Below are 15934 nucleotides of genomic sequence, written 5' to 3' on the forward strand. Positions count from 1 at the left end.
CACTTACTAAATAGACATCTTCAATAATGGGTGAGGGTTTCTTACCAATAGAACCTATACCAATGATTTTACCTTTCTCACCACCACCGAAGGAGACGTTGCCTCCTTCAATCCTTGATAGGGTTGCAAATAACTCTTTGTTGCCCGTCATATGATGTGAGCAACCACTATCAAGGTACCACATTTCCTTACGTCGTTGCCGTGACGTCCCCTACAAAAGAAGAAGACGAAGGTGTTGTAGCTTTAGGTACCCATGTCTTGGGTCCTTGGTGGTTAGTAGTTTTGGTGCCTTTGGGTACCCATATTAAACCATAAAAATCTTCATTGTCTTTAACTCTACAATGAGTAGAAATGTGTCCATGTCTCATGCAATAAGTACATACAAAGTTTCTTTTGTATGCACGAGTGTGAGAGCCATAAGACCTATTTCTACCATGGTGATTGGCATAGACATGAGTGGGTCTAGTCCTACAACCTTCAATTTCTAATCTTTCAATTTTTGATCTTAATTGTTTATTTTCGAAATCGAGATCTCCTAGCAATTCATCTTTTAGAGCAAGAGAGGTTGTTAGTTGTTCAAGCTTAATATCACAAGAGACATGCAACTTTTTGAAAGAGGAGTATTCTTTAGACATTCGTTTAAATTCAAAGTTCAACTCCTCTAATGCCATAGCTATATCACATTGCATATAGAAAGATTCACTTTCGGCCTCGGATATTACCTCATGTTCATTTGCCATGAAACAAACATTTGGGTCATGAAGGGCAAGTTTGGCTCCCTCCTCATCGCTATCCGAATCACTTGGTTCGGATTCTTCCCATCCGGCATACATAGCCTTCTTCTTCTTGTACTTCATGTACTTCTCCTTGAGCTTGGGGCAATCCTTAGCGATGTGACCCGGTTCATTGCACTCAAAACATTTTCCTACACGAGATGAAAACTTGTTATTAGATCGGGGATTGAATTTTTTGTTCATTTTTATAAGTCTAGAGATTCTTCTAGAGAGATGAGCCACTTCTCTAGAAAAATCTACTTCACTCTCCGATGACGAAGATGAGTTGTCACTAGCTCCTTTGAGAGCTATAGTCTTCAACTTTGGTGATGGTTCCTCAACTTCACGTGATGGCACTTCCTCCTTCTCCTTCCCTTTGAGCTTCTTTTCATGCACTTTGAGCTTTCCGATAAGACTATCAAGAGCTAATGTAGTGAGGTCATGAGCCTCCTCGATGGCCGTAGCCTTGGGCTCCCATGCCGGAGTTAAGGAACGAAGTATCTTGTAGTTCATCTCTTGAATAGATAGTTGCTTATCTAAACCATGTAATTCATTGATGATATTAGTAAAACGGGAAAACATAGCATCAATGGATTCATTTGGAAGCATTTTGAATAGCTCATAATCATGCATAAGTCCACTAATCTTAGACTCCTTAACTTGGGGTGTTCCCTCATGTGTGACACATAATTTTTCCCAAATTTCGTATGCGGTTGCACACGTGGAGACTCTATTGTATTCATTAGGGGAAAGACCACAAATTAAGGCGTTCATAGCCTTAGCATTGAGATTGGCAAGGTGCCTTTCACCATCGGACATGTTCTCAACTTTGGATTTCTCTACATATTTCTTTTCAATAAGCCCTAGGATGTCAAGGTCAATACAACGAAGATAAATTCTCATCCTAGCCTTCCAATAAGCAAAATTGCTCCCGGTGAAGAGAGGTGGCCTAGTTGTGGATTGTCCTTCTAACATATGCATATTCAAAGAAGCCTCCATAAGATCTTTACTCTAAGGTGATTAAACCAAAAATTAATATAGAGACCAAGCTCTGATACCAATTGTTGGACCCTAGAGGGGGGGTGATTAGGGTCAAAAGGCTCTAATATGCAGTTTAAAACACACAACAAGCAATTCACGGTAAATAGATGCAAACAAGGTAAATAAGAGAGGGTTAGGAATCGTTATCCTTGACGCGCGATGTGTTAACGAGGTTCGGCCCTCTGGCCTACGTCCCCGCTCCCCACTCTCGAGGAGAAATCCACTACACAGCCGGTTTGGAAGCCGGAACTTCGTCTACACAGCGATCCCACACGATCTCTCTCACTACACAGTTTGATCTCAACAGATCACTCCCTCACAGTAGATCTTACTCAAGATCTCAACTACACAGCACAAGATAACAGATGTAGAACTCTCTCTTACAAAGCTCCTATGGCAAAGAGAACAAATTTCTGAAGCTGGGAGGTGAGCTCACACAAAACCACAGAGAAGAAAGCAGGACTGATTTGAAAATTTTCTCAGCAGAAACAGAAAATACTCTCTCTGGTTTTTCAAACGTTTGGCTCAAGGAAGAAGAAGAAGCAGCTGTAGGGTTTTTATAGAATAGATTAAAACAATTTTAAAAACCAAACCCAATCTTCCTGTTTAGGAAGATAATCCCCTTTACAGAGTCTTAGCTCAGACTGAGCCAAGCACGAAAGAGTGAAAGCACAACAATCGAAAATAAAAGACCGTTTAAAAAGAAATCTCGTGTTGACTGAAGGGAAAAAAGCGGTCGGCCGAAATATCGTTCGGTCGACCGAAAATCACGTCGGTCGACCGACCGAAAATTTCGGTCGACCGTGAGCTGCTTCAGAAAAATAGAAAACCAGCAGAAACACTGTCGGTCGACCGGATCGGTCGACCGATAAAAAATCGAGAATTCGGTCGACCGGCCCGGTCGACCGACGACCTCTCTGGAAACCAGTAAGAAAAGATGATATGTGCGGTCGACCGATCCGGTCGACCGCTTTCTGACATATGCTGGAAACCAGTTTTTGACCAAGTTAAAATATTTGTAGAATATTTATTTGATCTCTGAAAAATCTGAAACTTTGTAAAATGTTTTTGATACTAAAAATAAACTGTTTGAAGAAAGAATTTTGCAGATAGGTTCTCGTATTTGTGAAAAATAAGGTTTTGTGAAAACGGCTTAAAAGTTTAAGAAAGAAAACATGTGTGTAAGTCCCAATAGCTTCATGTGAACATAGTGACTCTTTGCCTACATTCTAGCACTAGAGAGAAACATAAAAGAAGGCTAATATCCTCATGTTTAAAGCAATACTTGAGCTTTGATTAGCTTGAATCGGATGAAGCTTTTATTCGAGTTTTTCGTTCTTGAATTAACGTTGCTTCATCTCTTGGCCTCCTCCTCCTTTGGATATTATCTTTGTAGCATATATTCCATCCATCCTCCATTAGGCACTAACGAGCTTGATAAATAGATTTACTACAATTTCACTCAATAAGCCATTAGTACCAATAATGGTGGTTGTAAGAACATCATCAAAACATAAGGGCTAACATCCCCTGCCTGTAATTTTGCGAAAAACTAAAATTTTCTTGAGAGCAAAACTTTAAAATTTTGGTGGAGGGAGTATGTTCCGTGTAAACGACAAGTGATGAAGCTTAAGATTTTTTCATTCAAAAATATTTTAGTTATTTACTAATTGCACGAAGGTGGGTTATGTGAGATAAGATAAATTTCAATGGGGTTTTGCTAGACACCCTATAGTTGAAGGGGTTTATGTGGGATAAACATAGTTTAATGGTGTTACGTGCAACAACCCCCAAAGTTCAAGGGGGTTTGTAAAATTAACCCTTATTTATAGATAAGAAATAGGCCTGAATTGTATCTGGGCCCTAATATAAAAGCCCAAGGTTTTTTCTTGTGCTTCCAATTAGGATACTACATAAACAAAAACCATTTTACTCACCCACATACCCGTTGTTTCAAAAATCATCATCTATTCCATCCACAACTCAAAACACCCAAATTTAGTTGCTGGAGTCACTCCCTCACCGACTAAACTAGAGAGTGAAGGACCCTTTACTTAAATTGGGCTTACGAGCTTTTACAATATTGATTGATTGTAACATTGAGGTCAGGTACATTCAGTGTGTAGTGCTCCTTGAGGTTCGAAGGGAAAAAATCAAGAGCAATAATATATTGCTATTTTGTTTTATTTCATCCTAAATAGTCGTCTCATGCTTGCCAAGCTGTTCAAGAAGCGAAAGGACTCATATCTGTCCCGTATACTTCTGGCTTGATCACATAAAAAGATAAAATATTGATCTTACAATACTTACTCTAACGTTTATATAATTAAGCCTAAAAATTATTTACCAATATACAGACAAGACATTGCACCTATAATGCAAAAATAACTACCATTTACAATAGAGTTGAGCCGTGATTCTATGCTTACACGAAAGATATTGATAAGAGTGTCCAAATAATAAATGTCATAAAATTACTGATGACATAGTGTGAAAGTTAAATAATACCCCTTCTTCATAAAATAAACGTATCAAAATTAAATATTAACATTATAATTTAAAGCAAATTGATAATGAAAAATACAATTATTTAGTTTAGATCCTCATGGAAAATAACACGGATAGAGCAAATATGACATTATTTGATGCATAAAAAACTCTTATTAGATGCACATCAGAAGAATTCATTATAGAGAAAAAGAGGTAACTTCTAACTTTATTTAAATAATAAATTAGAGACAAAAATTTCACATATATAAAATTAACATTTATTCTCATTAAAATAGAAAAATAATCAAAGTCTGTATTTCTAGATGTTTGTGTTGAACATCAAAAATACATTCAACTTTTTTGTGAAATTAGACAAGAAGACAAAAGATGAATGAGCCTAAGATAACAGCACAAGAAATCTAGCTCCAGTCTAATTTCACAATATATGTAGATGATGATGACATTACTCTAGAATTATCAAGAAAAAAGATAAAGGTGGAAACATATCGATCTCGACTCAATAAAAAAATAAAATAGAAGGAATAAAGATCTATTTTTTATTTTCTGATACTCATTTGTTCGCCCATAATAGCATTATTAGATTTTATAATCTTTATATACAAAGGCACATATTTTATTACTGAAATTCTTATTAAATACAACTAAACATAAAATTCATTTTATGATTATCTCAATTTTGTAGAGAAGACAAGCATACCATCACAAATTATATCAATAATATGTATTAATCGAAAAATACAACTTGCTAAAGAATTAACGTAATGGTAAATAGAACAAGCATACCTTCATATAACCCACAAATGAAATAGTATTATAATTTAATCTAATATGCAAGTTTCATTTAGAAGAAGCTCCAAAAACAAAAGGATCTCCATCAACACTCTTTATAAATGTAAAACAAATTCAAATTAATGATATTATACAGAATTCGATACAGGTGTAATATTATAAACCTAATCATTAACACAATTAAACCTAACTAAAATTTTCCAATATACAGATATACTATTGCACATTTAAGGCAAAGATAACTGCCATTTTAAATAGACTCCAGCCATGGTTCTATATTTATAAAGGTTGTAATAAGAAGGTAGATAAAGATGTTAATAAAAGATGTCTGAATGATAAATACCACAGAATCGTTGATGATTCAGTACCAAAGTTAAATAATATAATTTTTTTATAACATGAACATATCAAGTTACAATATTAACATATATCTAGAAATCAACAATGAAAACTACAAATATATAGTTAAGATTCTTATGGAAAATAGCACGAACAATGCAAAAGTAACACTATTTAATTGATGTAGAAATTTTTATTGGATGCACAACATAATAATTCATTACAGAGAAAGAAGTGATAATTCCTAACTCTATTCAAGTACTAAATTAGAAAATTGGAAATTTTTTTATATCTACCTTTGTTCTCATTGAAACAGGAAAATAATCATAGTTCATATTTCTAGAATTTTGTGTTGAATATCAGAAAGACATTCAAATTTCTGATGAAGTTAGAGGAGAAGATAAAAGATGAAAAATATGAAGAAAATATAATATCACAAGAAATCCTTCCAACCTGATATCGCAATCGACGTAGATGATGAAGACGCTACTCTAGAATTACCCAGGAAAAAGATAAATGTGGAGAAAGATTGATCTCCGCTCAATTAAAATATGAAACAAAAAGAGTAAATGATAATATTTTTTAAATATTTTATATTATAACTTAATTTTTAAGTAAAATTAGGAATTTTTAGAAGTGATTTTCATACAAAATTTTTAGTATTTTTGTCTGCTTATGTGATTTCTTTTATCACATAAAATTATACTATAGTTATTATTAATCTTTAGTTTTAACTTTTTATTATTTTAAGTTTATCAAATAATGTAGGCTGAGATCTCATATGTATGTATATACGTATGTATGTGTGTGTGTGTATCATGTTTGTTGTGCTTCTTTTTTTATGTTTAATTTTGAGATTGTTTACTATAAAGCATGAGCTTATAATGTCCAAAAGTGTTGTGCAATTCTATTTTCAATGAAATAAGAAATATTGTTTCTTTATTGCTAGAATTATAGTTCATAATAATATTGTTTTTCATGCTTGACTCCATATTATAGCTTGGGATTAGTAGAGTTTGGAATATGACATGTATTATTGATTTAACTTTTTTTACTATTCGGCTTGAAGATGTTATTATGTCAATTGATATTTTTTTCTTAGAGAATCAATTAAGATATCCTAATTAAGTATGTTGATCCCAGTTTAGCACAAAAATCCATTACATCAATTTTTTATAATATTTAAATAAAAATTATAGCAAATCTGATAATCAAAACAAATCTGACTTATTTATAGTAATGAAAAGTTAAAAAATAAATTATTCTGATATGTAATCACGTGCATTGCACATGCATAGAAACTAGTACCGTCATAAAAGTGTGGGTTTAGGAAAAACCTTTTCATGGATAAAAATAGCCTTGATTCTTTTAGATATTAGATTATTATGCTATCCTAATTAATTCAAATAACAATAATGAGAAATTGCGGTAAAAATATTTATATTATAGTAATTTTAGATATAAGATAAAGAATTGATAAGAGTTAGTTTTTATCTTCATCTCTATATTTAATTATTTATGGTAATTAGTAAAGAGATAAATAGTTGCTGCCTAATCCTAATATCTTAAAATTAGGAGATAAGAAATTAATAATAATAAATTAGTATTTATCTTTAAATTTAATTTTATATAATAATTAGTAAAGACATGAAAATTTATTATCCTATCTTAATTTTTTTATATTATAACATCATGATAAATCTTAATAATTTTAAATTACAACATCATGATAAAATATAAGGATTTGATAATTAGGAATTGCTTTTATCTTTAAATTCCATTGTCTATATTAATTAGTAAAGTGACAAAAATTTTGCAAATATTAAAAATTTGAGGGGTATGTATGCAAAAAAGCCAACTTCATCCTTTTTATTTAGCCCAACTTACTTTTAATTGGAAAATTTTCGTTATGGGCATGCATAAACCGAACTTTAAATTGATTAAAATCCTAACCATGGGCCAATGTTGAGTTACATTTAGGCCGATCTAGCATTATAAAGCCTTTACAATTAATATCTATTATTATCAAACTCAAATTGTATCAATTATATAAGCATCATGCCCGTGCTCCCATGTGGTTGTTTGTAATTCGAAGCAAATAACATATATGCTAAGTTGCAAAGTGCACAACAATCAAATTATAGTATTTAAGATATCGACCATTGGAAATGAGTGTATTAGAAAGATAATTAAGGGTGCATTTGGTCTAAATACGGCTCAGATATGATGCTTATCATATCCATATCCACTTATCCATCTTGGATAAGGATATAGATACATATATATCTTGGTAAGGAAATCCATATCTACTAAAATCAGATACGGTTACGGATATAGATGTGGATATATAAACAGATATGCACGCAGATACAAAATGGAAATGAAAAAACTACATAGTATTGAGAAAAACATAATTCATGTGATACAAAAGAGGTCATTAATATATTCATTATAACTAAAAAGCTAAGATTAGACATCTTGATCATCAAAATTAACCACAAATCCATAATTCAAGACTTGAAACTATATCAAGAGTATGACTAATATGTATTCAGATATTTCAGATACGGATACAGATATTTCACTACAAAACCATATCCGTAACTATATCCTATCAGTTATAGAGTTGATCAACCATACCTGTATCCATATTTCCTCGGATACGGATACGGTTTAGCACCCCTAAAGACAATCCTAAATGGGTTCTTGAAATGTATAGGAACAAATGAATGAGTATAGAGTTTGATTGTGCGTTTTGGATAGAGGGTGGTCACGAAATAAAAGGATAAACAAGTGGAAAGAAATGAGAGGAAGAGAAGAATAAATAAAAGAAAATTTAAGAAAAATCAAATCAAAACAAGAAGCAAATAAAAAGATAGAGGAAATCAAGTGAGAGGACTATGAATGTAGGATTGAGTTCACTAGTTAATTTTAAATCTAGAATTAAAACAATCCAGGATTGAATCCATTGGTAAATAAAAATAAATGTGTTGTCAGACGTACTCTTACCCTTAATCTTATTCAAACTCATCACTCCTTATTCTTCCAAAATGTAAGATTGTTCCCACACATGCATATCTCAATAATAATTCCAAACAGAGTTGTATTCATTAAACCTATTCATAAAAGTTTTAATACTTGAGAATATTTATAAAGTACACATAACTAAATTTGTGCACTTCAAAGTGTTTACAATCATTCAGTTTCTTCTTACTACATAAATAAATAATGATGATATCATAGAAAAGAAGAAGAAATAGCTATAAGAACATTTAACAATGCAGCCGTGTCTCTAAAGTTGCTGAAGAAAAGGAACTTATGCAAACCTGAATAGATAAGATCTTTACAAATTTGGAGAAACACATAAACAAAATACTTCAAGAGTAGAAAAACATTTCGACAATGCACGCGCTTCAATCAATAATTTGTAAAGATCCATTCAGACGATTCCGGCTTATCAAAGCCAACACACCAAATTACACAACAAAGTTCAAATCCTGGATCCCTACTTCTTCGGAATCGTGACGCTGATCAAAACCTCCGAAGCACCATCATCATATCCCGGCGTCATCACCACCACCAACCCCTCGGTCTCACACGAGGTGACAACACCGCACGACACATGCACGGGCACGTTCCCTTCGCTCATCGCTAGCTCATCAAGTCCAAACTCATCCATCGACGCTGCAGCAACCGCACCGTCACAGACATCAGAATGCACCAACTCTTCGCCCTGACACGACCCAACGGTTAAATCCCCATTAGGGTTAGGGTTGTTGACGATAAGCGAAAATTTTAACAAGGGGTCGATATCGAGCAAGTGAGTTGCTTTCTTGATGCAAATTGAGGCTAGAGTAGCGTGGTTGAGTCTTGGTGTTTGATGAGGGTTGGATTTGAATAAAATGGTTTTGGTGGTTGGTTTGGGCTGGGTGTGGTCAAATGGAATGGACTTGAGATGCTTCGGGCGTTGGGGTATTCTGAAGTAATTAAGATGAAACATTGGGGTTTTTGGGTGGGCTTGGGCTAGCATGCTGCAGTGGGCTACGGCCCATTTTTTGAGGAATTGGGTTAAAAAGAGAGGGTCTGCTAAGAGCAAGCTGCAGCTTATTCCGATGGAGTAGCCGTCCCCTTGGAATTCTGTCACCTGGAATGAAATGAGAAGCAAATTATGAAATTAGCTTAGGAGTTGATGAAACAAGCCAAGAAAATTACAAGGAAAAATAGCTTTTTTTTTTTAAGATTGCAAATACTAGGAGAATAGTCCAAGTGTGAGTACGTTGTTCTGATTTCTTTTGGGTAAATTTCACTAATCTCTAGATAAGCTTAGCTTTGATGTTCGCCACTAATCGCTAAAAATTTTGAAATTCTCACGCAACGCTAATCACTTAGGAGTTTCAAAAATCCCCCGAAACATTTTGTTTTACTGCCCACGAAAACCCTGCAACGTTATCAGTCTATATTTTGAGTTCTTAAAAAGAGGAAAAATACAACACTTCCTTCAAATCCCTGAGATTTATCTTGCTCATGTCATACTTTTATGTACTAAATTTCGACAACTGACGAAGGATTAAGTTGATTAACTAGAATATTAAAGAAAGATTTATTAGAAGGGTTACTTAATCTAATCTATTTAGAGTAAAGAATGACCAAATAGGTTAACTAGTTAGGTAAAATTTAGTTTTGATTCTTGTGGTTTTTTAGTGTCTAGAGAATATAGAGGGTTATTTCTATTTTCTTCATAGATCTAACTTCCTAAGACTTAATTTTTAGCTCATATATCTAAATAGATGGCCTAATAAATTCCTCATTTTAAGGGTTAACTCATTTTGATCCATCTAAAAAGATTATATTATTATTAATATTTTGCTTTTGACAAATTAAAGTAAGAAATGTTTACTCATTAAATTATTAATATTTTCTGTTTATCATATTAAAGAGGACGGAGATTTGGAAAATTTCACTAAACCTCCGATCGATAATCTCGTAGACCTTTGGCACATAACCCGAAAAAGTCTCAAACTCTCACCAAACGCCTTATAAAATTGGAAATTCAAGAAAACCACTAAAATATATTGACATTTTCATCTAACGCCTACAAATACAATGACCCCAGCCAATATTTTGAGTTGCTAAGGGCCTGTTTGTTTGCACCAAAATAATTATGAAGTAGCTGAAGTAAAAAAAGTAGATGCTAATTTTGCTACTTCCAAACAAAAAAAGTACGTTTGGTTCTTTGAAAAACTTACTTCTAATACTTCTTTAAATGTTTATGTGACGCCTACGTGTTATCCTTATTTCTAAAATATTTTTCCAATCCTCAATACTCAGAAGTAGCTCGGAAGTAGTTGAAATGCATATTAAAAAAAAATATTAATATTTCATTTATTAGTTATTTCTAACAACTTTTCATTGATAAATTACTTCCTTGTAATATTTCTAAATGTTATCCAAACAAAAAAAGTAAATGAAGAGGAAGAAGTTCTACTTCCATTACTTCTAAAAATATATGAAACAAACAAAAAAAATTCTATTTCCACTACTTCCTACTTCATAGTTTTGAAAGTTATTTCTATAACCTACTTCTTACTTCCAATTAATATTTTTATTATCCATACGGGCCCTAAACAGAAAATATCACATAAACACCATAAAGTAGTTATTGTGGCTTGACTGAGTAAAATCAAAATATTTTGAGCATTTCAAACTTATTAATTGAAGGTTTATTAAGACTTTCAACCTTTTTAGGAGTAGTCAACTCGGCTAAATGTCAGGAATGCAAAACTCATTACTGGGGGTTTAGTGAAACTTAATTGCCCATGAAATTTTGTCCACACGATACTTAGAATACCGCACTAAGCAAAAGTCTGACAGTGTACCTGAATGTAGAACAAGGCAGACATCTCCGGCTTCTCCCGATCAACGTCAATCCAATACCCCAACACCCCCTCCTCCATCTCCTCCCTCAAAAAACTCCTCCATCGAACCTCTGCCGGTCCCGCCTGCACCATCTCGGACCGCGGCGTCGTTATATACTTCACCTCCCACCACCCCGTCCCCCTTCCCTCTCCCTACCTCTAGCCTGCGGTTCCCAGTCCAGCGTCCGGGTGTCTCGTTTCGAAGTACGGCGCGCTTACTGTCCATCGTAAGGTCCGGCCCTACGTTTGTCGCTGAAGAGTGGGTAATCCAATCTGCATGCACCCTATTGATAGGTATCAAGTAACGTTGTATAAGCAATGTGTGAGAGTTGGTTCCTTAAAGTTAAAGAAAATCGGTAATTAGGAATGGAAATAAGTTGTTCCTTAGTTGCTGAAGTATGCTCGCTCCGCATGTCGTCCGTCCCGATCGTGTGTTTGAAGTATGAGGGACTGTAAGCGCGAGGTGCTCTGCAGGGCGGCGTTTCGGCTCAAGAGAACGGGGATCCAGATATTTTTATAGGCGGAAGCGGAATTGGCCGGCGGATCGTGACGCTTGCGCGAGGGATATAATGGAGTTGATTGCCTTGGATGTGGATTTGTTGCTTTCTCAGAGCTGGTCGTTGTTTGACTGGCGGTGGCCATGTTTTTTGGAGGGAAGTGTTTGGGACCTTGAGATTGAGTTTGGTTATAGTGAAGGGGAGGGGTTGGTAGATTTAGAGAGGACGAGGGGTTTTTGCATACTGCATCGCAGAATGTGGGTGGTACTTGTAGAGTAACACGGGATGGGTCGGTGTTGGGTTTGGGTTGAGTTAGAGCGGAGATAGTGGTTTGGTGTTCGAGTCAATGTTGTGATGGCGTATGAAATTGGGATTGCTTTGTTTTAAGTCCACTCGCAATGTGGAATAAGGATACATTGGTTTTATTTTTATAAAGACGGGGTTGTATCCATAGCCAGGGACGCAAAATGAGACACGGATACAAATACAGATAGAGAATTGAATGTTCAAATCCGTATATCTGTATTGATCATATAGTTAATAATATTTTGACATTAGATGAATGAATTTGAAATAAAATTTGATGATACAGACATCTTGTGAACACGTGGGGGTCTTGTGGGGGCCACACCCACGTGGGTGTGAGTGAGACACAAATTTGTGTCTCGCGGCCGCGGCCGTCACACCCACGTGGGTTTTTCGGGCACACGCGAGCATGTTTTCTAAGCGGGTGCGGGTTGTTTCCAGATCCAGTTTGGATCGTTGTTCGGGTATAAATACCTGACGATCTCTTCTAGGGTTTTGTGTGGGAGAAACGACAGAGGGCTCTTCAGCTACAGAAAAAAAGAGTTTTTTTTTGCGGCTAGAAAAGAGAGATCTAGATGAGAGAGTTTTGGAGAGATTTTACAAGAGAGAGGTCGATTCTTTTGGGTAAAAATCAAATCATCTTCTTTTGAGACGAGCTTGTGGATTGTACAAGTCGTCGGTGTTCTCTTCATAGTGGAATCTCCCCTCAACCTCCCATGGACGTAGGCAAGTTTGCCGAACCACGTAAATCTCGTGTCTTTACTGTTTTCTGGGTATTGGCTATTGCTTGTAGGTTCCCTCGACAATTCAGTCCTAAAATTGATGAGAGGAAGAGTGTATGTGTCACTTTGTTGAGATATTTTACTTCTGTTCTTGTTTCCTTTGCGAAACAGGAACATAAAGGTTGGCTTGAGCTTTTGTGAAAACAAAAGCCAGTGTTTTCTCTCAGGTGATATCGCTTCTGCGACGTGAGGGCGTGACTCTGCGCCTAACAATTGGTATCAGAGCCCTTTATACAGATTGGAGGTGGTAAAATTTCTGATCTGAGGTGGTGTGTGATTATTGTATGGTGAACACAAGGTGTTTGTTGGAACTCCTGAGAGAAGCGGTTTACTGAAACAAGCTGAGAATGATGTCTACAAGTAAAACAGTTAAAGTTGGAAAGTACGAGATCCAAAAGTTCAATGGGAAGAATGATTTTTCCTATTGGAGGAAACAGATGAAAAAAATCGTTGATTTTGCAAAATTACACAAGGCTTTTGCTGGAAAAGAAAAGAAGCACAAGGATATGTCTGATGAGGATTGAGAGGACCTAGATCTGGAAGCATATGCGTCGATTATCCTTTGCCTTGAAAGGGATGTAGCTTTCTTGGTAGATGGAGAGGAAACGGCTGCAGGCGTGTGGTCGAAGTTAGAAAGCACCTTCATGACGAAGAGTCTAACAAACCGGATCTATTTAAAATCCAAATTATATACTTGCAAGATGGAGGATGGCTCATTAATCCGGGAATACATCAACAAGTTTGATAGGATCATATCAGACTTAAAGGACATAGATGTGACAGTTGAAGATGAGGATCAGGTACTTATACTACTTCTATCTCTGCTGAAGTCTTATGAGAACCTAGTGCAAACACTGATGTTTGTGGGAGGCAATTTGACGATGAATGAGACTAGAATGGTGCTTCTAGCAGATGACCTTCGGAAGATTGCAACCAGTGACATGACTACTGGTGGTAACAAAGACCAAGCGCAGGGATTATTTGCTAGAGGAAGGAACAATGAGTGAGGAAAAGACGAAGGAGGAAAGTCTAGATCTAAATCGAGACCTATTGCGGGAAGAACATGTTTCAAATACGGTGAAGTCGCGCATTTCAAGGTCGACTGTCCAAATAAGAGAGTAGGTGGGAAGAAGAACAATAACAAGACTGAGAGGAGAGAAGGCAAGGAAGAAGCGACCTATGTTTTAGAGGAAGGGAGCGAGAAGAAATGCTATGTCATCACGGGTGGCGAGGATATCTCCGGGAAGTAGATTATTGATTCAGGTTGCTCTTATCACATGTGCCCAAATAGAAAGTGGTTTACTACCTACAAGAGTATTGATGGTGGAACCGTATTGATGTGGAATAACCATGCTTGTAAAACGATGGGGCTAGGTGATATCAAAATCAAGATGCATGATGGAATGGTCAGAACCCTGACGGATGTGAGGCACGTTCCCGACTTACAGAAGAATCTTATCTTAGTTGGTGCATTAGACTCCGGTGATTGTAGGATTGTTATAGAGAACGAAGTGAAGAAGGTTGTTCGGGATTCCCTAGTAGTGATGAAAGGTGTTCGTCATGGTAATTTATACACTCTCTCAGGTACGACAGTGATGGGAGATGCAGCGGTTGGAACTGAAGGAAATGGTGAAGACCCATGTGAGCACACACGACTATGCCATAGGCAGCTTGGGCACATGTCAGAGAAGGGTCTGGATCTGCTTGGTAAGGAGGGTTTGCTGAAGAATCTGAAGAAACCTTGTATGGATTTTTGTGAGGATTGTGTGTATGAAAAGGCGCATAGAGTCCAGTTTCTGAAAAGTAAGTCTAAGAGCAGAGGTATATTAGATTATGTGTACACGGATGTTTGGGGTCTGACTTAGACAACTTCCAAGGATGGTTCCAGATATTTTGTCTCGTTCATAGACGACTTTTCTAGGTATATTTGGATTTACTTTCTGAAGCATAAGAATGAGGTGTTCGAGATATTTAAGAAGTGGAAGGTGATGGTTGAGAACAAGACATGGAAGAAATTAAAGACACTAAGATCTGACAACGGTACAGAGTATACAGATGGTGCTTTCAAGGAGTTCTGTAATCAGGAGGGTATTGCTAGACACTGGACAATAAGATCTATATCACAACAAAATGGGGTTGCGGAGAGGCTGAACCAAACATTACGAGAGAAAGCAATGAGTATACGATCTTATGCTGGGTTGGGTAAAGAATGGTTGGCAGAAGCAGTGGCTACAACTTGTTATATTGTGAACCATTCTCCATATTCTACACTAGATGGTGATACACCCTATAAGGTATGGTTAGGGGAACATGCAGATTATGAGAGACTCAGAATTTTTGGATGTACTGCCTATTATCACGTCAACGAGGGAAAGCTTGACGCGAGGGTTAAGAAGGCAATATTCTTAGGATATGCAAAGGGTGTAAAAGGCTATCGCTTTTGGTGTACGGAAGATTCAAAGTTCGTGATCAGCGTGGATATAACCTTTGATGAAAAAACCATGATTGCTGGGGCGCCCAAGGATGTTGGTGTTAAGACTATGGAGACTTCAAAGTCTCAGGTTATTGAGATAAAACCTAAAGACCAACCATGTTCTATTCATGTTCAAGTGGGAAATTAGGTAGATGATGAGCTTGAGTAGGAGGAGGTTCATCAGGAGATTACACAAGAACTACAACAATAACAGCTCGAGGATAGTTTGACTTCCAGTAGGCCAAGGCGAGCATACAAGGTGGTACTGAAGATGGGGGCTAATCAACCCCTGAAGTACTATGGGCATGTTAATTTGGTGGAATACGCATTCTCGGTGGAGGAAGATGAGCATGTCTCCTTCAAAGAAGCTATTCGGGACAAGGATAATAAGAGTTGGTTGGCTGCGATAAAGAAAGAGATGGAATCTCTTCGGAAGAGATGGAATCTCTTCGAAAGAACCAAACATGAGAGATGATCCCATTGCCCGTAGGAAGAAAAGCTATTAGTT

At 36.1% G+C, this 15934-nt stretch overlaps 1 protein-coding gene across 1 annotated transcript; it reads right to left on the minus strand.

Annotated features, from left to right (window-relative positions):
• On the minus strand, positions 8676-11439 carry LOC109839154. The gene is made up of 2 exons (XM_020407583.1): positions 11330-11439; positions 8676-9597 (listed from the first exon to the last, which is right to left on the minus strand). The coding sequence occupies exons 1-2, from the start codon at positions 11405-11407 to the stop codon at positions 8959-8961; spliced, it is 717 nt and encodes a 238-aa protein (XP_020263172.1). The 5' UTR covers positions 11408-11439; the 3' UTR covers positions 8676-8958.

The sequence above is a fragment of the Asparagus officinalis genome, chromosome 4 (assembly GCF_001876935.1).
Source record: "Asparagus officinalis chromosome 4, Aspof.V1, whole genome shotgun sequence".
Classification (NCBI taxonomy): domain Eukaryota; kingdom Viridiplantae; phylum Streptophyta; class Magnoliopsida; order Asparagales; family Asparagaceae; genus Asparagus; species Asparagus officinalis.

Excerpts from the sequence above, each read along its gene's own strand:
- LOC109839154 (XM_020407583.1), bottom strand. The coding sequence starts at position 11,407 with ATGGAGGAGGGGGTGTTGGGGTATTGGATTGACGTTGATCGGGAGAAG. Across the intron at positions 9,598-11,329 it reads CTGCCTTGTTCTACATTCAG|GTGACAGAATTCCAAGGGGA; the intron begins GTACACTGTCAG and ends ATTTCATTCCAG.